This window comes from Pelobates fuscus, chromosome 11, assembly GCF_036172605.1.
Source record: "Pelobates fuscus isolate aPelFus1 chromosome 11, aPelFus1.pri, whole genome shotgun sequence".
NCBI classification, from domain to species: Eukaryota; Metazoa; Chordata; class Amphibia; order Anura; family Pelobatidae; genus Pelobates; species Pelobates fuscus.
Genome location: NC_086327.1, coordinates 24,446,347 through 24,470,844, shown reverse-complemented (window position 1 = coordinate 24,470,844; position 24,498 = coordinate 24,446,347). Strand labels below are relative to the sequence as shown.

Sequence of the window (24,498 nt, the reverse complement as noted above, 5' to 3'; positions counted from 1 at the left end):
CTCTGGTAAGGCGCTCTGTATACAGAGACTCTCTCTGGTAAGGCTCTCTGTATACAGGGCTCTGTACAGGACTCTAGTAAAGCTCTGTGTATACAGGACTCTCTCTGGTAAGGCTCTCTGTATACAGGGCTCTCTCTGGTAAAGCTCTCTGTATACAGGACTCTCTCTGGTAAGGCTCTGTATATACAGGACTCTCTCTGGTAAGGCTTTCTGTATACAGGGCTCTCTCTGGTAAGGCTTTCTGTATACAGGGCTCTCTCTGGTAAGGCTTTCTGTATACAGGGCTCTCTCTGGTAAGGCTTTCTGTATACAGGGCTCTCTCTGGTAAGGCTTTCTGTATACAGGGCTCTCTCTGGTAAGGCTTTCTGTATACAGGACTCTCTCTGGTAAGGCTTTCTGTATACAGGACTCTCTCTGGTAAGGCTTTCTGTATACAGGACTCTCTCTGGTAAGGCTTTCTGTATACAGGACTCTCTCTGGTAAGGCTTTCTGTATACAGGACTCTCTCTGGTAAGGCTTTCTGTATACAGGACTCTCTCTGGTAAGGCTTTCTGTATACAGGACTCTCTCTGGTAAGGCTCTCTGTATACAGGGCTCTCTCTGGTAAGGCTTTCTGTATACAGGGCTCTCTCTGGTAAGGCTTTCTGTATACAGGGCTCTCTTTGGTAAGGCTCTCTGTATACAGGGCTCTCTCTGGTAAGGCTCTCTGTATACAGGGCTCTCTCTGGTAAGGCTTTCTGTATACATGGCTCTCTCTGGTAAGGCTTTCTGTATACAGGGTTCTCTCTGGTAAGGCTTTCTGTATACAGGGCTCTCTCTGGTAAGGCTTTCTGTATACAGGGCTCTCTCTGGTAAGGCTTTCTGTATACAGGGCTCTCTCTGGTAAGGCTTTCTGTATACAGGGCTCTCTCTGGTAAGGCTCTCTGTATACAGGGCTCTCTCTGGTAAGGCTTTCTGTATACAGGGCTCTCTCTGGTAAGGCTTTCTGTATACAGGGCTCTCTCTGGTAAGGCTCTCTGTATACAGGGCTCTCTCTGGTAAGGCTCTCTGTATACAGGGCTCTCTCTGGTAAGGCTCTCTGTATACAGGGCTCTCTCTGGTAAGGCTCTCTGTATACAGGTCTCTCTCTGGTAAGGCTTTCTGTATACAGGGCTCTCTGTATATACAGGGCTCTCTCTGGTAAGGCTCTCTGTATACAGGGCTCTCTGTGGTAAGGCTTTCTGTATACAGGGCTCTCTGTGGTAAGGCTTTCTGTATACAGGGCTCTCTGTGGTAAGGCTTTCTGTATACAGGGCTCTCTGTGGTAAGGCTTTCTGTATACAGGGCTCTCTGTGGTAAGGCTTTCTGTATACAGGGCTCTCTGTGGTAAGGCTTTCTGTATACAGGGCTCTCTGTGGTAAGGCTTTCTGTATACAGGGCTCTCTGTGGTAAGGCTCTCTGTATACAGGGCTCTCTCTGGTAAGGCTCTCTGTATACAGGGCTCTCTCTGGTAAGGCTCTCTGTATACAGGGCTCTCTCTGGTAAGGCTCTCTGTATACAGGGCTCTCTCTGGTAAGGCTTTCTGTATACAGGGCTCTCTGTATATACAGGGCTCTCTCTGGTAAGGCTTTCTGTATACATGGCTCTCTCTGGTAAGGCTCTCTGTATACAGGGCTCTCTCTGGTAAGGCTCTCTGTATACAGGGCTCTCTCTGGTAAGGCTCTCTGTATACAGGGCTCTCTCTGGTAAGGCTCTCTGTATACAGGGCTCTCTCTGGTAAGGCTCTCTGTATACAGGGCTCTCTCTGGTTAGGCTTTCTGTATACAGGGCTCTCTCTGGTAAGGCTCTCTGTATACAGGGCTCTCTCTGGTAAGGCTCTCTGTATACAGGGCTCTCTCTGGTAAGGCTCTCTGTATACAGGGCTCTCTCTGGTAAGGCTCTCTGTATACAGGTCTCTCTCTGGTAAGGCTTTCTGTATACAGGGCTCTCTGTATATACAGGGCTCTCTCTGGTAAGGCTCTCTGTATACAGGGCTCTCTGTGGTAAGGCTTTCTGTATACAGGGCTCTCTGTGGTAAGGCTTTCTGTATACAGGGCTCTCTGTGGTAAGGCTTTCTGTATACAGGGCTCTCTGTGGTAAGGCTTTCTGTATACAGGGCTCTCTGTGGTAAGGCTTTCTGTATACAGGGCTCTCTGTGGTAAGGCTTTCTGTATACAGGGCTCTCTGTGGTAAGGCTTTCTGTATACAGGGCTCTCTGTGGTAAGGCTCTCTGTATACAGGGCTCTCTCTGGTAAGGCTCTCTGTATACAGGGCTCTCTCTGGTAAGGCTCTCTGTATACAGGGCTCTCTCTGGTAAGGCTCTCTGTATACAGGGCTCTCTCTGGTAAGGCTCTCTGTATACAGGGCTCTCTCTGGTAAGGCTTTCTGTATACAGGGCTCTCTGTATATACAGGGCTCTCTCTGGTAAGGCTTTCTGTATACATGGCTCTCTCTGGTAAGGCTCTCTGTATACAGGGCTCTCTCTGGTAAGGCTCTCTGTATACAGGGCTCTCTCTGGTAAGGCTCTCTGTATACAGGGCTCTCTCTGGTAAGGCTCTCTGTATACAGGGCTCTCTCTGGTAAGGCTCTCTGTATACAGGGCTCTCTCTGGTTAGGCTTTCTGTATACAGGGCTCTCTCTGGTAAGGCTTTCTGTATACAGGGCTCTCTCTGGTTAGGCTTTCTGTATACAGGGCTCTCTCTGGTAAGGCTTTCTGTATACAGGGCTCTCTCTGGTAAGGCTTTCTGTATACAGGGCTCTCTCTGGTAAGGCTTTCTGTATACAGGGCTCTCTCTGGTTAGGCTTTCTGTATACAGGACTCTCTCTGGTAAGGCTCTCTGTATACAGGGCTCTCTCTGGTAAGGCTTTCTGTATATACTGGGCTGCCCCTTTTCTCTGTCACTCCGTGTTTAGGACTCGGTGAGTGCCCAGCCCCTCCTGTGTGAGTGACGTCGCTGCCATGCGTCGGCGAGGAGGGGGGTGTCTCCATAGAGACGCTGTGAGTTGCGTGACGTTATGAGGGGCGGCTCCCCGCGGCGTGGGCGTCCCGCGGGTGTAATGTGAGCGGGGGGAGGAGAGGAGGAGGAGAGCCCGGGGCCCGAGCGGGAGGAGAGACACAGATCGGAGTCAGGCACCGAGAGGAGAGTACAGCCAGCGGGACACAGCCATGAAAACCCCGGCAGAGCCAGGTAACAGCAACAACTACACAACTAGTACATAAACTACTGCACAACACCGCCAGGTAACACAACTAGTACACAAACTACTGCACAACACAGCCAGGTAACACAACTAGTACACAAACTACTGCACAACACCGCCAGGTAACACAACTAGTACACAAACTACTGCACAACACAGCCAGGTAACACAACTAGTACACAAACTACTGCACAACACAGCCAGGTAACACAACTAGTACACAAACTACTGCACAACACCGCCAGGTAACACAACTAGTACACAAACTACTGCACAACACAGCCAGGTAACACAACTAGTACACAAACTACTGCACAACACCGCCAGGTAACACAACTAGTACACAAACTACTGCACAACACAGCCAGGTAACAACACAACTACACAGCCAGGTAACACAACTACTACACAAAGTTTCAACTACAACACAGCCAGACACAACTAGGTACCAAAAATACTGCACATCTAGTACATAATGTGTCAATTACTGCGCATCCATGTACCACAACTACACAAAGTGTCAACTACTTCACAGCCAGGTAATACAACTACTACACTAAGTGATCACTGCCTGGCTGCTAGGTAATAACTAGACAAAGTATAAAATACTGCACAACCAGTTATCACAACTACACATAGCAACTACTTCTGCACAAACAGGTAACACAACTACAAAGTGACAACTGCTACATAGCCAGGTAACACCTTTACACAAAGTAAATCAACTACTGTACAGCCATGTAACACAACATCTAAACTGACCCAGTTATCACATAGCCAAGTAACTACTAAAATGGCAACTATTGCACAGCCAGGTAACAACTACACGAAGTGACACCGCTACTGCACACTCACCACTCATACCGACCATGATCTGTAACAACACATAATGACACAAATAACTACAGAAAGTGACCCAACTACTGTACACTATCCTGAACAGAAATCTGCGTAAGCCGTGCAGAACCAAGATGCAAAACAAGCACTACACATCCATGCTGACCACATACCACAGCCATAGAACTCAGATACTGCAACAACTTAAGTGATAGAACTAGTGATCAACAAATATCCATGACCCCCACCCCCCATACAGAGCCAGGTATCACACCGAGACAAGTTCATGAAGACCCATGCAGAGTCTAGTAACTCAACAGCTGCACAAACTGACACAGCTACTGTACTTAAGCGTACACACATCCCAAGCTGAGAGGCAGATTACACCACAAATAGCACAATCAGTACACGGTGTGCCACTCCATACAGCCCGCAATGAAGAGAACAGCCATAGAAACAAAACCAGGTACAACACTCACACACACAGCTCTAAAGTCACAAAACCGTGCCCTGCTGCTCACCCACAACACAGTACGAGAAGTGCATGGCAAGGACAGATAGATCCACAAAGCACAGCTGCCAGGCACACATGTGCCAGGATAACACACAGCCCGTGATACACACAATCGAGGCAACGTTATCATGCGAGACAACGTCAGCCATTAAAATGGATCGCACTTGTTGCTTTTCACGGTTAGACCTTGTCCAAATCATGCGGGTGTCTGTGCAGTACTCCCATGTGTGCCCGTTTTGAGATTTTGTAGACCCTGGTTCCCTGTATTGAACCATGCTGTTATGTTTGTGCTGTGTAGTTGTGTTGATAATTTTGTGTTGTGATTCATTGTGTGTGTTTCCGCCATGGTTTCTATTGGTGTGGATGTGAAGCCAGCGCTGTCTCTGGGGCTTACCCTTCAATGAGTGACTGCATCACTCTACATTGCCTGTATGTTTACATGTAAGGGTTCCCCTGATTGCTGTTTAACCTTTAGGGTTATTGTCAGGTCTTGGGGGACCTTGACACGGGCAGTAGTGTTCAGTTTTCAGGTCCTCCTCCGGACGGATACAATGTATCCGTGCTCAACGTTCCAAATGGAACTTTTTGTTTCCGACAAACAACGTGCTCTTAAGGTGGTACAGCCGGCCTGGACTGCTCGTTTGTACATGCCCAGTCTCTGCTTTTAAAGACACAGATCACGTAAAGTCTGTTTAAAACATTAAGCGTAAGATCGTTTCCTTAACTGAGCTTGTGGCATCTAAGTTAACTAATTAACTTCCGAAGAACAATGTAATACGACAGAATGATAACAATGCGATATCCTGCTCTTGTCATGTGTTTGCCCTGTCTTCGGCATGTGATGTGCCTATCTTTGTAATGCAGGTATCAGTGTTTTAATGGAGAGATTCATGACCCCAAATGAATTTTCAGAACATGCAACAAACCCGAGACTTGTTGCTGCAGTACTAAACACCGTTTTAGCTGGATATTTTATTTTTTTATTGTTTACTTGTTTGCTTTATCCCTCTTCCTTTTCACGTTTTCGGTTTATTGAGACATCGGTATTGATATGTTCTTAGTGCAGCCTTGTTCTATGCTGGACACATAAGTGGGAATTTTTTTCTGGTATAGTACAAAATCAACTAGATTTAAAAAAAAAAAAAAAAAAAAAAAAAATATATATATATATATATATATATATATATATATATATATATATATAAATGTGTTTTTTTTATTTTATATAAACGGGGCTTATATTCAACTCTTCATTGTGTTATGTTTTTTTACTGTGCCTCCTCTTATTTTATGGTCTTAGCATTTGAAAACGCCTGCAATAACACTTTTTTTGTTTCTTTAACCATAATGAAAATCATAACCCTTACCTAACTGTAAATTACACTTCTTTTCCTTTATAAAGCGCCATCTTATTCTCATGCTGTCTGCACATTTTGTAAAGTAATGCCAATTCTATTTACATTCTAGAGGGAAAAACTGCCCATTTAAATGAGCAGAGGATCCAAGCTGTCAGTTTCCTTGATACTTTGTCCCATATACTTTTTTTTTTTTTCCCCCTCTCTCCTTGGATACCCAACATAATTCAAAAATCTTTATCTCTTTTTTTCTCTCTTTCTCTCTGTTTGGCGCCACCTTAAACCCCCTCCCCTCATGGGTAGCCTGATTGTCTGTCTTCTGGAATTTGAAGCCTACCCCCCATCTGCATCTCCCCCCCCCCCCCCCCCCCCCTTTCCTAAACTCACTATTCTGCTTCTGTTAAAACTTGTCCCTAATTGAGGCTCTGAGACTACTCGCATGTCTTGGTTTGGGTGTCTGTTAAAATCATGACTATGCCAGGATATTGCTGGAATAAAAACTCAGACTTGGCAAAACCGTCAAGTCTTAAAATAAAAAATCTGGGTGTAGAGTAGGGGGTATTGAAACCCATTGCTAGACTTTTTGCGTGCATAAGAAGGCCCTGTGTTGTTGACTGCATTATATTTAGTGTAGCCTGACTTGTGATCAAAGTTTGATATTTCAGAGCCGTTTTTGTAATGTTAGAAATCTGTCTGTTTTTGGTCTTGGAGCTTGGGTGGTAACACGACATTGTTATACTTTCTGATTCCCCCGGCAGCAAAATGAATAGGCAGGCTTTCTAGTTTTCCAGCCAGAGACTGTGAGGTTGGTTTTTATTTTATATATATGTATAAAGTATTGGCAGTGACTCTGGTACTTTAGGAGTTAAACCCCAGCATTAAGTTGCAGGCCTAGACAGATGGAAATTCCTTGTAAACTTTCCACTGTTTTAAAGGCATAAATGTGTGTGCTGGTTCCTGCAGTCTGTGTCTTTAACAGCAGTCCTGGAATCAGTGATGTAATGTTAGTTTTTCAAGCAGAGATTGGATTCCAGCCTTTTAGCTTTTGGCTCAAGGGATTAGAGAGAGGGTGGTGTGGTTTGGGATCGGGAAGAGGGAGGGAGTGTGTATATATATGTGTGTGTGTGTGTGTGGGGAAGGGGGGTTGTTGATATATTTAAAGAGAGAGAACTGCAAAACACTGTGGCTGTGCTGCTTTGTTTTGCAGTTCCTCTGGCCTTTTCCTTAAACACTTTAATTTCTCTTTTTATATATATAAATGGTAACTTTGTTTTCCAGTTTCACTAATGACCCTTTCCAGTTTGGGCTGCAGACTGACCATAGGGTGGGCACTCTGATTAAATAGTTTGGTTATTGTCAAAGATAGTACAATGTCAGGGGGGAGTGACATCAGTGGTGCCTGTAAGACTGCTTGAGACAAAGGCCAGTTTGCAGTGAGGGGTCTGTTTGTGTGCTTTAGATATGTAGATCGCAAGAGAAGGTTAAAAGGACTTTCACAATTGTAAATTCCCATTTTTATGTTCCTTTTTATAACAAACATCTTCAACCCTCTCCACCCCTTATATAAATACAAGAAAGGTGTGCTTCGGATGATAACAGAGCGCGTTCTTTCAAAACCCAGGGTGCCTGTGTGCACAAAGGCCAATATGTCCAAGCATTGGTGTTTTCAAATTAAATGCTTTACTATTTAAATTACTTGCCATTCCCGTACATTCTAGGAGTCACATAGGTACGTCTGTGCCATTGTGTACTAATTTGGGTAATGTCTATTTCTGGTATCCCTTAATTACCTATTCCTCTCTAGATAATATTGGTTTAAATAGCTTTATTACTCCTGTGATACAAAAGAAAAATAAACTATTAGACTCTTCTGTTATCAAATTCTAACTTTTATAAAGGGACAACATCCCAAAAACTTGACGTTCTAAAACTCTCATAGTCCAAAATACATAAGATATTGCAATAGTGTGTTTTTGTTGATGTTTGCAATTTATCAATTGTGTAATGTAACAAACCAATAAACAAATCTGGTTTAAAAAGTGGCTGGGTATTATTTTACCACCTGTAACAGAACGTGGCAAGCTAGCTGTCAGACCCCAAAATGCATCAGACTACTGATGCTACTTTGAGGGAATCTCCATTTAATTTAAATTTTTTTGGAATACTATGGGCGCATCTTTTTGCAGACTCCATTTTATTCCATTTTGATCTTTAAAATCTATTCATTTGTCTCAAGATAAACCCCAGGCTTATATCCTTCCCTGAAGTGTCTTCCCATGCTAAGGAAAGTTGCCATCAACCATTATATCCACGCACAAAATAGGTTATTCACGCGGTTTCAAAGAGATTGCTCTTAACCAAAACTATATAATTTGCTGGGAAGGAAAATTCTTAGGTTAAAGGAAGCATGCATTTTTTCCCCTCTTCTCCTGTTTGTGTGCATGTGACTTAGCTACATGTATTTAATTTTGTGTTCCCTGGTAATTTTCCTTAAATTGGTGCAGTAAGTAATTTTGCCATGGGAGAGTCCTTTTTACACAGCAAAGCTTTGGAGGATATCATAGAACAAAAAACAAAAATAAGATCATATACTTATCAAAAAACAGAAGACCGCTTCCCACCGAACACCTCCCAAATAGTGTTACATCTATACAAGCCAAAAGGTACAATACACGTGGGATTCAGCTGCTAAATCTAAAAAATAATTTATTTATTTTTTCGATTTTATCAGCTGAATCCCACGTGTATTGTATCTTAAAGCTTTGGAGGAATATGTAAAACACATGCTGTGTCAATCTCCAAGCAGTTTTCTATTTACAAGGATAGTTACTGGTATATGTAAATTAATAAAATCCTATTTCATGTTTTCCCCATTTTGGGAAACTGGTTTTGTTTGTCTCTCTTCTTCTCCTTCCCCTCCCCCCCCCCCCCCCCCCCCCCCACGATGTCTGTAGATTTTCATTATATAATGGGTAAACGCAAAGGCCTATTCACTAAACTAAGAGTTGACATGAGACTTGACTAAAGAATTGCAAATGTTAGGACAAAGTTGCCTAATAGAAAACACATTCCAGATTTAGCTCTTTAGGCATAAAATGTGCATTTATCTTAGCAGGCCTCCAAATATTTAGTTTATTCATTAAACCCTTTATCTTTTTTTCCCCTAGTTATCGTGTGTTAACACGTGTCACAGTGAATGCTGGAACGGATACCTTGTACTTTCTTGGAAATTTCACGTGTTTTGTAACTTGTCAGGAAAGAACAGAGGCTTACTCTGCACAGTGTGTTGTTGATTTGAAAGGGTTAATGGTCCTCTTCACAAGACAGATCATATGGGGGGGGGGGGGGGGGTTGTTTGATTCTTTTCGAACAGTCACGCTGTGTGGGGGCCCTGATATGTACCCCCACACATCAGGCTGTGATTGAGGGGGTGCGTCAATGTGGGCAGGCAAAGGATTTAAAGCAAGTCTGTCAGTGGGATGATGTAGTCACAGAGCTGGCATGCTGTTGGTTAGGTAGTAGCTTTCAAGAGCATGTGTCACAAACATATTTTTCTTTAGATTTTTTTTTTTATATTTAATTTTAAACTCTGTGGGCTGCTTAGATTCGTAGATTGTCTTATGAAGTGAATTCAATTTTTTAATTTTCTTTTATCTCCGATAACATGGGGGCTGTTGAAAAGAGACACTTAAGCCACGTGTTTTTTTTTTTTTTTTTTTGTTTTTTTAGTGTTTTGTTTTTTGTATGTGGTTTGTTGATTTGGAATCTAGACAGATCACTCACTTGGTTAGGTGACTACAGCTCTTGACCTATTGAAGGCAATCCATTTAATCTTCTGATGTTCTCTTTTCAATTAGCCTGAAAGGCTTACTTTTCTGGGACTCCAGTACATCTAGAGATCCTTTACATTTCCTACCAATAAGCTGATCCTTTTTTTTTTTTTTTTTATAAATGTTTTTTTTTTTTTTTTTTTTAGCAGATATTGTAATGGGCCATTGTGAAGTATTCACAAACAACAAAAAATGTACATTTTCTCACACATATAGATACCAATTCTTACACTCTCTCCTTTTATGGATAACAGCCACGAACACGCTTTGCAGACTGCCTCCGTCCAGTTTTATGAAAGCATGTTAGGCCTAAGCATTTCTGTAAAATACAATTTCTTCAAAAAATTTACCTGCCCTAGGATCATGGATTGGGGTCGATACGTCTTGTAAGTCAGGAAGCAAAGTTGCCACCTGTATGAAACTTTAAAATATGTAAAAAGCTGTATATTTATATTTGCATTTTTTAGTTTTGTTCCTTGGGGGGGGGGGGGGGGGGGGGGGAGAGTACATTCACCAATTAAACTTAGACTTAGACTGCAGTTGATGCTCGTATGTTTACACACGGTTTTGTGGATTCAACTTGGTAAATTTGCTTTGCTCCTCCAATGGACTGTAAACTCCACTACTGGAGTATACTTGTAGTACAAAGTTATTTGTATATTCTAGTAACTAAAATTTCAGCACATGAGCATATGCTATAACATTAAATAAATAACTGTTAGTCTTTGATCTGGCCTTTTTTTTAGCTCATAAAATATCCATGGTGTTAAATACCGTTTTGTCAATCGGCTTTACGTTAATAAGGAAGCATCGAAATCTCTGTTAAGTACTACTTGTAGACCATTTCTATGTTTTGTAACTTTTTTTTGTTTTATAAGAACACATTTTAGTCTACTTAGTTTCCAGCCTTTTGTTTTACTGTGCAGTATCCATCCCATAATAATTACCAGCATGCATCTGATTCCTTGTTCCTTACTGGCTGTTAATGCTGAGTATTTAAGAGATTTGTGTGGTTACTATGCATACCTTCTATCTATGCAATTAAATACTTTGTTCAAAGCTGGTTATGTTTGGTCATGTTTCCAGTAAAGATCCCCTCCCCTCCTTTTTCTTTGGTGTGCACTCTAGGTTCTGCCTGCAACAATGCTGTAGATATCACTTTTTAGATATAGACACCCTGCGGGGTGAACAGTATTCAGTGGCACAGATGTCTTGTTCAACTTGGTACTTTAGCTGAAAGGTGGTTAGCATTTTCCGTAATCTGTAATGTCACTAGAGTTTTGTCTGTCTACTTTAACAAGAATTTAAATCCATGTGCACTGTTAACTAATTGGGGAATAGAGGTTTCACACTACAAAATGCATCGAAACAGTGACTTCCAGCTCAGATGAAATCTACAATAGTATCTACCTCCAGGGCATGATGGCACGAAGTTATTGGGTGAGTTTTCTACGTATCCTAGTGAATCTCAAAAGTCCATGACTCGATCTTGCTCTTCTGTCCAAGGGCTTGTGATAACCACTAAGCTTTGCACAAATCTGCTAGATATATAAACCTTATGGTGCGATAATTAAGAGTTATGGGAAATTTCACAAGTCCTGCTTTGCATTTTAAAGACTTCAGCAGAATAAAATAGGAATTTTTCTCCCTAAAATACAAAATCACTAAATCTGTCCCCATTTGTCATCCTTCTCGATGTGGTGAGAAAAGAAAGGCTGGAGAACCCTTTTGAGGCCCTAATGATCAAAATTTGTAGTCTTGCGTTACTAGCCAGGCGTAAAGGTATCTCGCCGCTACAAGCGTTCCATGCAAAAGGCACTGCTTAGAGGGGTAACCAGTGCTGCAGGAATGTTAACAAGGAGAGATAATTTCTGGACTTTGTTCTCAACCATCCTTATAGGTTTTTTTTTTAAATTTATTTATAAATCAATCTGTCTGACTCTGTGCATGTCTGCATATTTTTGTATGTAAACGAACATAAAGTGACATAGCTTGGTAAGTCGGAAAACGGTTTGTATTCTAAACTGTGACATATAGACCCCCTTATAGTTGCTGATCTTCTAAACACAAAGTTGTAAAATTCTGTCCTCCACCAGACTGGTAAGATACACCTCTCAAAAGTCTTCTGATTGCATATAAATTTGTAGTCCAACAAAATTTGGGCGTGATATAGGTTAAAAAAAAAAGTAGCATTTAATTTAAATTGTGATTTTTAACATTGTCAGAAATCTGTTTCACTTGAAAGAAACAATTACATTTTTGTTCTTCTCAAATGTTAATAAAGGTTTTTGTTTTTTTTAATGCATTTTTCATTAATTCTGAGGTGCTATGTAGAGTTTCAGTGTTAAAACGGCATTCTGTTTGCAGCCGTTTTCATCATACTGGCCCATTTTGCAGAGGTTGAAACTTTTATAATTTAGAAAATATATGCAACCACAGATGTTGCATGATTTTCTAAAAAGAATACAGAATTCCACTATGACAAAATAGTTTTTACCTGCTGATACAATGGAATCTCATGTAGTATAATGTACAATAAAATAAAAAATATCCAGATTGCACCATATTAAATGACCACTCTAGGCACCCAGACCACTTCAGCTTAATGAGGTGGTCTGGGTGCCAGGTCCTTCTAGGGTTAACCCATTTTTTCATAAACATAGCAGTTTCAGAGAAACTGCTATGTTTATGAATGGGTTAAGCCTTCCCCCTATGTCCTCTAGTGGCTGTCTCATTGACAGCCACTAGAGGCGCTTGCGTGCTTCTCACTGTGATTTTCAAAGTGAGAGCACGCCAGCGTCCATAGGAAAGCATTATGAATGCTTTCCTATGTGACCGGCTGAATGCGCGCGCAGCTCTTGCCGCGCGTGCGCATTCAGCCGACGGGGAGGAGAAGAGGCGGATCGGAGGAGGAGAGCAGGAGGAGATCTCTCCGCCCAGTGCTGGAAAAAGGTAAGATTTAACCCCTTTCCCCTTTCCAGAGCCGGGCGGGAGGGGGCACCCTCAGGGCACTCTAGTGCCAGGAAAACGAGTATGTTTTCCTGGCACTAGAGTGGTCCTTTAAATACATTTTATTCTTTTTAGAGATATGTATTTTTGAATTTTTTAAGTAAGCACATTGCAGTCGTGCATAGCCTTGGCTCAAGTTCTCAGGATATATCCAAGTTATTGGTAAATCCGTTTCATGGTTGATGGCATTGTGTAAGAGTTAAAAACATATTTTATTCAATGCAAAATGGCTTGCTTAGTCAATTGATGGCATGATATTCGGGGCCAGTACAAATCATTATCTGTAAATCTATTGATAAACAGGGCTATACATAGGACACGAGGTCACACATTTTGGCTGGAAAAAAGGAGATTTCATCTAAGGCAAAGAAAAGGTGTGTTTTTTTTTCGTTTTTTTTATTTATTTTTTAACAGTAAGAGCAATAAGGATATGGAATTCTCTACCTGAAGAGGTGGTTTTATCAGAGTCCATACTAATGTTTAAACTGCAATTGGATAAATACTTGCAAAAACATAACATACAGGGATATAATTTCTAATTAGTGGGGTAATGGCTGCTTGATCCAAGGAGACATCTGACTGCTATTTTGGGGTCATGAAGGATTCCCCTCCCCCAGTTTGTTGAAAAATTGGAAGCGCTTCAGACTGGTTTATTTGCCTTCTTTTGGATCAACTGCAAAGGCTGTTGATCCAAAAGAGGAAAGCAGAACTTTATGGACGCAAGTCTCTTTTCAGCTATGTAACTATGTGACTAGACCTCAAGTAATGAGGTCTAGTCACTGAGGTCTAGGCCAATAAAGGTGTATAATCTTAAACATTGGACAGGATATGGTCAGCAGATCATTGTCATATGGAGGATATGGCATGCTCTTCTGTCTCCATAGATGCCCTTATTGTTTAACAATGATAATGCATTAGTGCCCTCTCAAAAACGATCAGTTGTTTTTGGACCATTGATATGTTAGAATCGTGAAAATGACTCCACTATTGAGCAATGCATAAAAGTTTGAGAGAAAATGGTTCAATTAACCCCCTTATTCTTTAAAAAATATGTTCTGGATCTGTTTGCAATAGTGATATTAGGAACCTGTCCCAGAATGTTTTGAAGTCCAAATAGCAAAACATGGCATACACACAAAACTTGTTTTCAATTGCTGCATCTTGTGTAGCTAGATAGCTTAACTGTAAAGGTTGCAGTTGTGCACCCTAAAAGATGCTCACCCTTTATACCAGAAAGACCAACGTGTTTTGGTAACCACAGCTTCCTTTTATGGGGATTTTCCGTGTCCTCTTTCCCGGGGAAGTTCTGATGTTTAACGAGCAGGAAACTAATCGTTATACATATGACTGCAGAATCATGGGGGAACATATAACTGTTAAATTTATTTTAAGAGGCGGAAAGTGTTCTAGAGAAGATAATTACAACAATGATTTGTGTATATGTTTATTTTCTTGCCTGCTGTGTAGCTCTCACCCATAGCACGCCTCTTCAGTGGGGCTTTGTTTCTCACCAGCCAGTCCTTCCAACATCGAGGATGTTTTAGATAGTCAGGAGTAGCCAACCGGTAGCTCTATAGCTGTTGTGGGAGTACGGCAAACCGGTAGAAAGTTTCTTGTTCTCCACCTTAAAACAAGCAGTTAGCGCTTTAATTTGTAATCAAATTTTGGCCATTTTTAATTCACAAGTTCGTCTTCCTCCTTCACTTGCAAACAAACTGATATATATATATATATTTTTTTTTTTTATTAATCCAGTCATTACAAAACTGGTTTTATAATCTTGTGTGATTGCTAGCCTAGAGTTCCAATGATCTTAGCTTTTCCTGTGATGCAAAGCCAATCAAGTATTGAACATTTTCCAGACTAAGTTTGCAAGTTTTAAATGTCTTTGCAATAACATTATATTTTTCAATTGCTTTACCATCTTAATTTTTGAGGGCAAAAAAAACAATACAGTGTAATAAAATAAAAACACAGCTGTTCGAATTGGTGCCATTTACTCTTTGGTCACAATGCCCGCATCCCTCCCAATTTTGTGTTCTGGACTTGTATGCGCACGCTCCTCTGTGTTGTCCTCATCACCTAGCTTAGCTTTAGTAAGGTTACATGTTCCATTTGTCCTTCCGGCAAGGTTTGCTTGCCTTCGGTTGCTCGAAGTACCTTTTGCCAACGCCTCTTAACCCCTGCTTTGCACGAGAGACTGGAAGGACTAGCTGTGCTCATACACACCATGAGCAGGAACCAGCTTTGGGTTTTCCCCTTGAGGATAACACAAACCAATAGGGAATCCCTGACCGAAATAGATGTACTGTTGAGATTATTGACTGTTTACATTCAGTTATCCCAAAGGTCTAACTGCTTTAGTGCCGTTGGGACATGCCCCTCTGGCAAGTAAATGGTTAATGTGCCATTGCAGGTATGACACCCACACAATAGCCAGCGGCATCCAGCTATTACCTCCGAAAAAGTTTTTAGCTAGGGATGACAAGCTGAGCTTTGTTCTGGACCTGTCACACCCTGGGGTGGATTTTGGGGCTCCTGGCCCGAATGGGGGGGGTGGGGGGGTGGAGTGAAGGTTTACGTTTGAAATGATGTGATCTATAACAAAGCCATGTTTGTTTAGAGGTTCATAAAAGATTAACTTTTGTTTTGTCTCCTCACACCCCCTCCCTTTCCCCCTCATTATATTTTCGCTGTACCATGCTTTGATATCACCCACTTTGCTAAGCTGCTTCCTACATTCAGTACTGAAAGCAGCTGCCTAAGATAGATTCAGGCAAAGTAAGTGTACAGGTGGCTGTGTTTAGGAACTGCAACCTTTAAACATACAGAATGGGCCCTACCCACATACGTTTGAGCAATTATTAGCGCTCTTCTGGTTATATACATTATTATGAAGGCTAATAACTGTAATGTATGGCTGTCAGAAAACGTGTCGGAAAGGTATGTAGAATACCTATACCCAGTGTCTGGAACTCTTTAATCTGTCACTTGCCTCTGTGCTCACCAATGCAATAGGTAAATACCAACAAGTACCACTCGCGTGACTTCTAAACATCGTATTTTATTGTGTCAAAGTGCATGACGCCAAAAAAAAAAGAGAAGTGTGTGTGTGTGTGTGTGTGTGTTAAGACAAGTTTTTTGTCTGTGAAAGTTAAATCAGGATTTGAGTAGATTTCAGTGTGTGTGTGTATGTGTGTATGCCTTGCTAGCTTAATGAATGGATCACTTTGGTATTATACGTATTGGGAAAGGGGTTGCACTTTAGCTTAAGAAATTCTTTCGTTCTTGGAAAACTTCCTGAAATCATCATCCAGTGGAGAGCTTCAATAAAGGGGGGGGGGGGGGGAATAAGTACTTTCCAAAAGTTATCAACCCTCCCCTACTCCTCTCCCCAGACGTGAGCTACATGGCGCTTGGCTCTTTTCCTGTCTGAGACGTCTAGTCTTTTTTTTCTGTTTCAATTGCAGGATCTGCGATATGTCGGCACTTCGCATGTAAAAAAAATTAAATAATTAAAAAAAATTCAATATATCTGCTGCCACTTACTGTGCTTATCGTTTGTTATCTTTATTACCTTGTATTTTTTTTTTTTTGGGTGGGGGGGTATTTAAAAAAAATTATTTATTTTTCCAAACTCGTGAAATTACAGTGTAATTTCATTCACTTGCGAATTGGGCTCCATAATAAACAACCTGCAGCTCCCAAGTTATTTTGTCAACCTTTGACAGAGGGTCATGAGAGTCGTACTCAAAGAGCTAGAGTGACGCAGGTTGGTGAACCCTAGGCCATGGGGCTGTGAATACTGTAGATTTGCAGTGAAATTTGAACCTTGATCTGTTCCAGGTAAACTAAATGAACAGCTGTTTTGGCAGGAAGCCATGGAACTGTGAATTTGTTGATAGGGAGATCAGCAATGGCAGTAGCCTCCTATAATCCTCCAATGAGATGCCTACAGATAGGGCATTAACCTTTTTAGTCCCAAAGGGTGGCTGTGCTGCTCAATCCCCCTGCCAGCATTTTATTTTAATACATACATTCATACATCAACCAGAAATGCACTGATGTCATGCCTTTGTTTTTGTTCAGCTTCTTGTCCTGCGATTTATTTGTTTTTCCTTGTGCCAACCACTCTGTTCTCTGTATAGTGTAGTGTAAAATTTCTCTAAAATCCTTTAATTATTTCCTGTGCAATCTATTGCAGGATGCTATTGGCTAGAAAGTAAAAAAAAAAATTGTAATTTAAAAAATATATATATATATTTCACACTTTGCTTTATCCCCTTTTCTGAATCCAATCTCCTCTCCCCCCCTCCCCCCCCCCCATGACCTTGTCAGCCGTAGAGCTGAGGTCACAGCACTCATTCTCTTGGTTTAGCGTTTCCAGCAAGACGCTGTGTATTGATTTGTAACTCTATCCCTCTGCCCTTGCGGTGGGTGATAATAGGGCAATGCCAGGTATCAGTGGCGCAGTGTGGTTACTGTGTGTCTGCGATTTCTCCTACAGGCGTTTTTTGCAACCGTCTTGGAGATTCAAATCTGACCTTGCGATGGGTGCAGACGAATAGCACAGTCTTTTACTAAAAAAAACACATACCAGGCATGATGTGCATTGTATTCGAACTTACTCACCCTTCAGGCACATGAGGGATAAAGCATCATTTGAAAAATATGACATATGTTTTGACGTGGATATCTGTTTTGCTCATTAAACAGTGAGAGATCCAATAAACGTAATATACTTTATGTAGCAAAGCATAAGGTGAGGTGTAATATATTTTTGCTAATGCCACCCAAAACTGTATGTATCTGCTTTATAGTAAATGTAATGTTTTTATTTGGTTTCACTGCTGAGATTTAGGACATGTCTTTTTTTTTAAGAGCCCAAGTTGGTCACCTTGTGAAATAAAGCACACGTCCCTATTTGTTGATTTGAATCACATAAACTTACTCAATAACCAGCAAATACTTATGAAGACCGAATTGCAATATACATATTTCAATATCTCCGCTGTGCCATAGACGAAACTGCAAAGTAATTTGTGCTATCCTTGTAAGTTTTTCAGAGTTATATTTACCGGTAGTTATCTTTGCAGTTGGCCCCATGGTGAATTTGTGAATACCATACATCCCTACAAAAAAGGCACTGTTCATGTCTGTGAATGCTTGAGTACCTTCTTATAACCAAATTTCCTAGACTTGGCGGAAACTATCTTAACGCTTTTAAAAATCTCCCCTCCATGTATGTTACTTGCCTTTACAATGACACAAATTTGGCAGCTAGGTCAGTCTGTAGCAGTCAGCAAAGCCATCCAATAGACCATTTTATTTTTAATTGAATGGTTTGAAGTCAACGGTCAAATCTATATTTATTATTCTATATACTGTATATATTAATCTTAAAAATAAGATCTGGCATTACTTATTCTGCATTCTGTTATGTGACAAATTAGTAGTCTGTTCATAGTATGTAGTGTGTACTAGAGGAACTAAGTTGGCTGAATAGTGGCTCAACCTTTTTGTTAAAGTGGCTCTATTTGTGGCTTTTGCATGTCCAGGAATTTTTTATTTTTTTTACATTTACCTTAAATACATAAGAATAAAGTAGGGTCTCCCTTTTTCTCATAGAAAGTGGAATCTTTGGTACAGTTTGGCAACGTGCAAAGCTTAAGCAAAGTTCAATTTCCTTTGTTAATTTTATCCACAATCAATCATTCAGAAGAACCACACAGAAGGGCAAACTGCAGACATCGGACAGAGGAGAACAAAATGGAGTTGCCCAAGATACGGCACAAGGAAGGAAAGCTAATAAATAAAAGTAACCGCAACGAGCAAAGAGGGGAGTATAATCATTAAGATGCAAGGGACATAAGCAAAGGAAAACTGCGAGGGGGAAAAAAAAATGACAAAGCTGTGTTTCTTGCAAACAGCAGTATTTTGCCCACAAGGCATGAGAGATTCAGTATGAGGAGGAGGTCTTCACAAGAGTTTTCAATGCAAACCTCCATCCGGGTGTCATAGACTTGCTGTGCTCAGAGCTTGTGGTGCTTGGTACTTTGTGCCAGCTTTTTCATGTAGGCTTCAGTATCCCAGCACTGTCAACAGCCCTTCAATTACTTGTTTGATCTGCTCTGTCTCAGAGCAAAGAGGGCTTAAGGTGTGGTCAGTTTCAAACTGCCCCCTCCCTTTTCCATTTCTGCAAAGTTTAGTAATTACTTCATTGTGTAAACGAGTGCCCACCCCTCACCCGTGGGTGCCCGACTGCTTCTCAGTTTTGCACACAGAGCCCTATTGAAGTCGGCTCTTAGGATACATTCAGACTGTGATGTCAGACACTGGTAACTTTTCCTATTTAATTAGGGAGAACAGGCCGGACTGTGTGCCTGAGTCAGACTAAGGAGGAGGGAGGGGGTTGGTGTGTGTGTGTGTATGTGTGGGGAGGGGGAGCTTGTTTGGGATGGTGGGATGTGGGGGGTAGAAAGTGAGGAGGGGGATTGGAAGCGTTAGTGAGAAGTGCAGTGATTCACCAGGAGATGTGGGAGCTTGCGTCTGGACGCCTGCCACGCACAGACACGGCAGATATGAAACACGTGGCCCACCCGTGTGCTTTAACACTGTCTGAGCTGTGAGCATTGCAGCCTGCTACACAGATTTACTTATAACTACAAAACCAGTCTTGTCGCTAGTGTTTGCAAACAATGTCACTAAGTGCCCTTTGTACGTATTAATGGGTCTATGGTTTTTGATTTCTCGTAACCAAAAAGTTTTTACCAAAATTGGTCATGCCGCAGTCTTTGGACCACACAGCCCATCACCACATTACATATCATGCAGCAGTTTTTGGACCACAAAGCCCAGAACATTCAGCTAGCAGAGATGGGTGTTGCAGTTCTACAGATGTTTGAGCACTGCAGGCTTGCCTACCTAGATATTTAGTGCTGTGCGTTTCCAATATCATTAAGGGGTTAAGTGCCCCAGGCCAACTTCTTTATCAATGCGGCCATTGTATTGTACAGACTCATAGGAGTCTGCGCAGTCTCAGATATACTCCCGTGCTTCGACAAGCCTTATTCTAGTGTTTTGATATCTTAACGACTGAGCAGAAAATGTGTTCTCGTTGGTATATGATCTTGTGTACAGAAGACCTTTTTTTTTTTTTTTTAGTTTTAGAATCCCCCTTTCCTTCCCCATGTGTTTTTTTTTTTTTTTTTTTTAAATATAGTATTATATTCCTAAGATTCCTACATGCGGCAGTAGCTCTTTAATGATTCTCTGCGCTCAACAAATTTTAGGTAAACTTCTCAATTTGTTTGTGTTGAATTCCAGAGCAGTAATGCTATTTTGGTCACTTTTCAGTGGTACAATGTGGGGATCTTTTTGTTTTGAAATTTACTCCATAGGGCAGCCAGGGATAAAGTCCTGCCATAGGAGGTGCAGGACCACTGGGGTCTTGGCACCTGTCTTGCCCAGTGCATACAGGAAACCTAAAGAGGAAAAAGATGAAAAGGTCAGACACTGAGAGTTTTCACCTGGGCCCTGAGCCAAGTCAGAGAGCAAGCTGCTGGCAGCTTAACCCTTCCTGGTGGAGGGCTGCATGCATGCGAGATGTCTCGGGGAATGGAATGAGCTGTAATGTCATATCTGCTGGGTAAGAAGAGGGAGGGCATTCCTGCTGCATCTCTTCTTAGAAGACAAGCAAGTATGATCGTAAAATATGAATCAGGGGGAATTGTAATGGGCCAGTGGCTAGCCTTTTGGGCCTACTATTAAAGTCACAAAAAGTCAGTAGCAGTTCAGCATATTTATTATTTTTGTTTCTCCCAAGGCTGATTCTTGGTTCACTACCCAGTATGTGTCTACTTTTTTTTTTTGTTTTGTTTTCTTCTTTTCATTTTAAAGTTGTATTTGGGTTTTGTTTGGGGAGTTTATTTTTCTCCCTTCTGCTCCTTGTACGAATTTCCTTGAGCTAGCAGACATGACCACTTATGCAAATGACATCAATCACTTCTTATAGCGTTAAACCACAAAGACTCTTTTCTGCACTTGGTGAAAAATGGGCATTACAGTATTATTTGTCTTGGAGGTCACTCCAGAGAAAATCAGGGAAAGCATAACGTGATTATTCCATACAGCAAAACATGATCTTTTAGAGGCTAGAATGTTGGTAATGTGTCACCCTATAACCTGTCTTTTAATATTTCTAGGTTTAATTTCCAGTTAACTCTTGTAGCCAGAGGAATATGCTGCCGGGCTGTTTCCACTCTAGGGCTGAAAAGGTGTCTGCCATATTTATGTAAATTCCATATAAATAGCACCATCTTCTACTCCTATATGCCCTGCTTTTTTTTAGCAAGGTGAAGAGTAGTAGGATGGATAGCCCTAGCAGTTCTTCCAGGGAGAGAATTGTTAGGAATTCAAAGTGGGTTTCATATCCAAGACCAAAGTAGCAGACCGGAAGCAAAGCTGACTTGGAGAATGCTTCCAGTTAAGCTATTTTGGCCTTACATTTGAAATTCACATTCAATTCCTGAAAGGTCTAACTTTGGTGAATAACCCTGTGAGTCAGAATGTGGTCTAGTATTTCAAGAGACCCATGAAACGATCTCTACCATTAGAGCATCTATAGACACTGCCAACTGTCTTGAGGGCTACTCAGGAGAGATCTTTTGGCCCCTCTGGACATGATGATATTGGTGCAATTGCATCAATTGCAACTTTATATATATATATAGAAAACCTGTGAGGGCTTAATACACAAAGACACACACACATATACATATATATATGTATATGTATATATGTATATGTGTGTGTGTCTTTGTGTATTAAGCCCTCACAGGTTTTCTCGGATCAGTATACACAAGGCAGGAGAGAGCACCCAGCTTAGTATGTGTTTATAAATACACCTCCCTCTGTTATTTTGCCATTCCCTTTTATACATGGCCCTATTAATCACCCAAGTCAAATTTTATGGAATTTTGCTAGACATGTTTTTTAAGTGTATCTTTCCACCTTTCTCCAAACAAGTGGCAGTATTTGGTATCTGTGGTGCACACTGCTTGTGTGAGAAGAGTTTTTTGTTTTGTTTTTTTATAGCCATGTGTCTGTACTGTGCTACACCAAAACATTGTGGATCCATGTTACCCTGCTGGCATCCAACATGTCCCACATATCTGAATGGATTTAATCCCAACAATTATCTTACCAGCTTCTAAATTGTTGTTCATCCTTAAACAAATCAATGCAAATGCACTAGTTACTGGCTGTTTATTTATTTTTCAGGTTTTCTCGTGGCTATGAGTTTACAGCACATTGAGTCTGTCCCCTAATAATGTGGTGATGCAAAGGGTTAATGAGTCAGTCTGTGTGCTGTATACTTGGTGCCGTTATAGATCTGGGTGTATTTTTCCTGCTTCTTATTCTTGAAGTAGTTTATTTTTAGCTTGGCTTTCACTCTCTTTTTCTCTGTATTTCCCGTTGCTTAGAGACCGGAACTCGTTTTTCTTCCCTCTCCGTTCTGATGGCCGCCACCTTCCATTTTCTTCTTTTTCTAACCCTTTCGTTACCAAAGGTTGCACTTAAATCCTCCACGCGGCTGATTTGCAGTAATAAAGCTTTCAAGCAAGCATTAAGCCTTCAAGTATACTTTGTGCCTCTAATCCAGGAAAAGAGCCTGTATTCTAGAGGTTGTAACGCAGTGGGAGGGGCCTCTGAATTAACTGTGCCGTTTTATTTTCTAATTGTGTATGACCAGCCTGTGTAAGAAAGTTAAATTTTCTTTATATTTTGACTATTCATTAGAGCATGGGTAGATTTTATATACTTCTGCTTTATTTGTAGGAAGCCAACATCTTCAGCAGTGTTGTACAATATTTAATTCTGTAATCCCGCACTCCTGGGTGCCCCAGAAATTGCTGTTTGCCAGCAGTTCTCTATGTCCTGATGTTGGCGTAGCCTGAAGGAGCTTGCACATCCTGTTTTAGGTGTGACAGAAGAGATGCCTCCCCCTCGCCAGTAAATGACCTCACCCATCTTAATGTCTTTCCCTGCGTCCTTGGCTTCTCTCCTGTCTTGCTCCCTGGCGTCCATTACAGGGACGTTAAATTATTGATGCCTCCTGATTTGTTTGGGGTTTGGGGAAATAGCATTACTACAGGAACTGCTCTTCATCCACCCGCCTCCCGTGTAATACTTACAGATAGGAAGCATCTCTGGAAGCGTGTGGGGATGTTTTTTTTAAATAAAAAAAAAGTATTTATTTATTTTGCCCTGTAGACAAATTTAATATTAACCACAGATGTGATAAGTATCCACGCCATAAAGGTCATTTCAAAATCAAAACTGGCCTTTTGCCTCTCCCAACACATTTTCAGGTCTGTTTTGCAGACCGCCTAGAGCTTTGCTATTGTTACTGTAAGTAGGTGCTGTCTGAAAATCTGCAGAGTCCTGTTCGGGCATGTTGAGCAGATACTCCATGTCTGAGACTGAGGGATTGATCTCTGGGTGCAGTGAAGGTCTTGAAAGAACACATGCTGAGAGTGGGAGAGGTTTTGGATTGTGCACATAAAAGACTTGCAATGTAGATAGGAGCACAAAAGAATTAAATGTATATTCGCACACACAGGCTTGTATACTACAGTGTGAATTGTCAGGGATTCAAAATGTATTTCACATTTTAGGCAGCTATTCAAATTCTCAAAGTATTTTTCAATTTTGGCCTAAAATGGAAATCCTTTTTGAATTTGACATTATTATAGTTTGGTAAATCAGCCTTAAACCCTTATAGGGTTTATTCACTAAACTGTAGATCAAAATAATAAAACAGAAGAAAAAAAAATCTCAACATTTGTACATGACATTTTCTGGTTTTGCCAGTAAAACCCTAGGAGTGTGAAACAGAATTCCCACAATCTAAAATGTCAAGTCCTTCTCTACTATTCAGGACCCCAGCTTATGTAGTTGTTCTGGTGAATATAGCCTGCCCCTGTATCCTCCAATGTAAATGCTGCATTTTCAAAGAAAAGGCAGTGTTTACATTGCTGCATACTCAGATGGCCACTAGAGAGTCCTGTGTCAGGGCTCTGCTTGGAGGCGCTGAATGTTACCCATACAGAACATGTGCAATATCCCAGGAAAGCATTGGCTTTGCTGAGATCATATCAGATTGATGAACTTGGCAATAGAGGCGGGACAAGCCACGGCAAAACCTGCACGGCGAGGGGAAAAAAGGTGAGTAAAAACACCAGTCATGTGATTAGAGGGTGGCAGGTACCTAAACAGAGACACACTCTGACAAGTACCTAAACAGACCTACACTTTCTCCAAAATTTTCATTTTTTTTTATTTTAGTCCCTCCAGCCTCCCTACCTTTGGGAGAGCTGAGTGAACTTTCCCTGGGATCCAGTGGGGCTGCTCTCTCTTTCTGTGTAAGAGGGAGCAGTAATCTACCACGCGGCTTCTCTCTGCTCCCTATGATGCCGGGCTGGAATGGTGTCATATTCCGGCTCCCGGCATCATTAAACAGCGCGAGGGAGCAGAGAGGAGCCGCTGGAAGATCACTGCTCCGTTGCACGCTGCCCCAGCTGACCGCCTTGATGCTCCACTAAGCCGGCCGCCTCCATAAAGCCCAGGGTGGCCTGCTACAACACTCACTAAACCGGCTGGATACAACGCTCCCTCAGCTGGCAGCCTCCATAAAGCCCAGGGCTTTCCTGGGGTTTATATAGGTAAGGTA

At 41.4% G+C, this 24,498-nt stretch overlaps 1 protein-coding gene across 2 annotated transcripts in view; it reads left to right on the top strand.

The window, feature by feature from the left end:
• The window catches only part of ERF (ETS2 repressor factor), a 142,132-nt gene that overhangs the window by 100,859 nt on the left and 16,775 nt on the right, over positions 1 to 24,498 (top strand). The window contains exon 1 of one of the 2 annotated variants that reach the window (XM_063436845.1): positions 3,098 to 3,206. The exons of the other annotated variant lie outside the window; for it this stretch is intronic. Within the exon in view, the coding sequence (XP_063292915.1) occupies positions 3,185 to 3,206 (22 nt within the window). The 5' untranslated portion in view covers positions 3,098 to 3,184. Of the gene's footprint in view, positions 1 to 3,097; positions 3,207 to 24,498 lie in introns of those variants that run through there. 2 annotated transcript variants of the gene reach the window in all.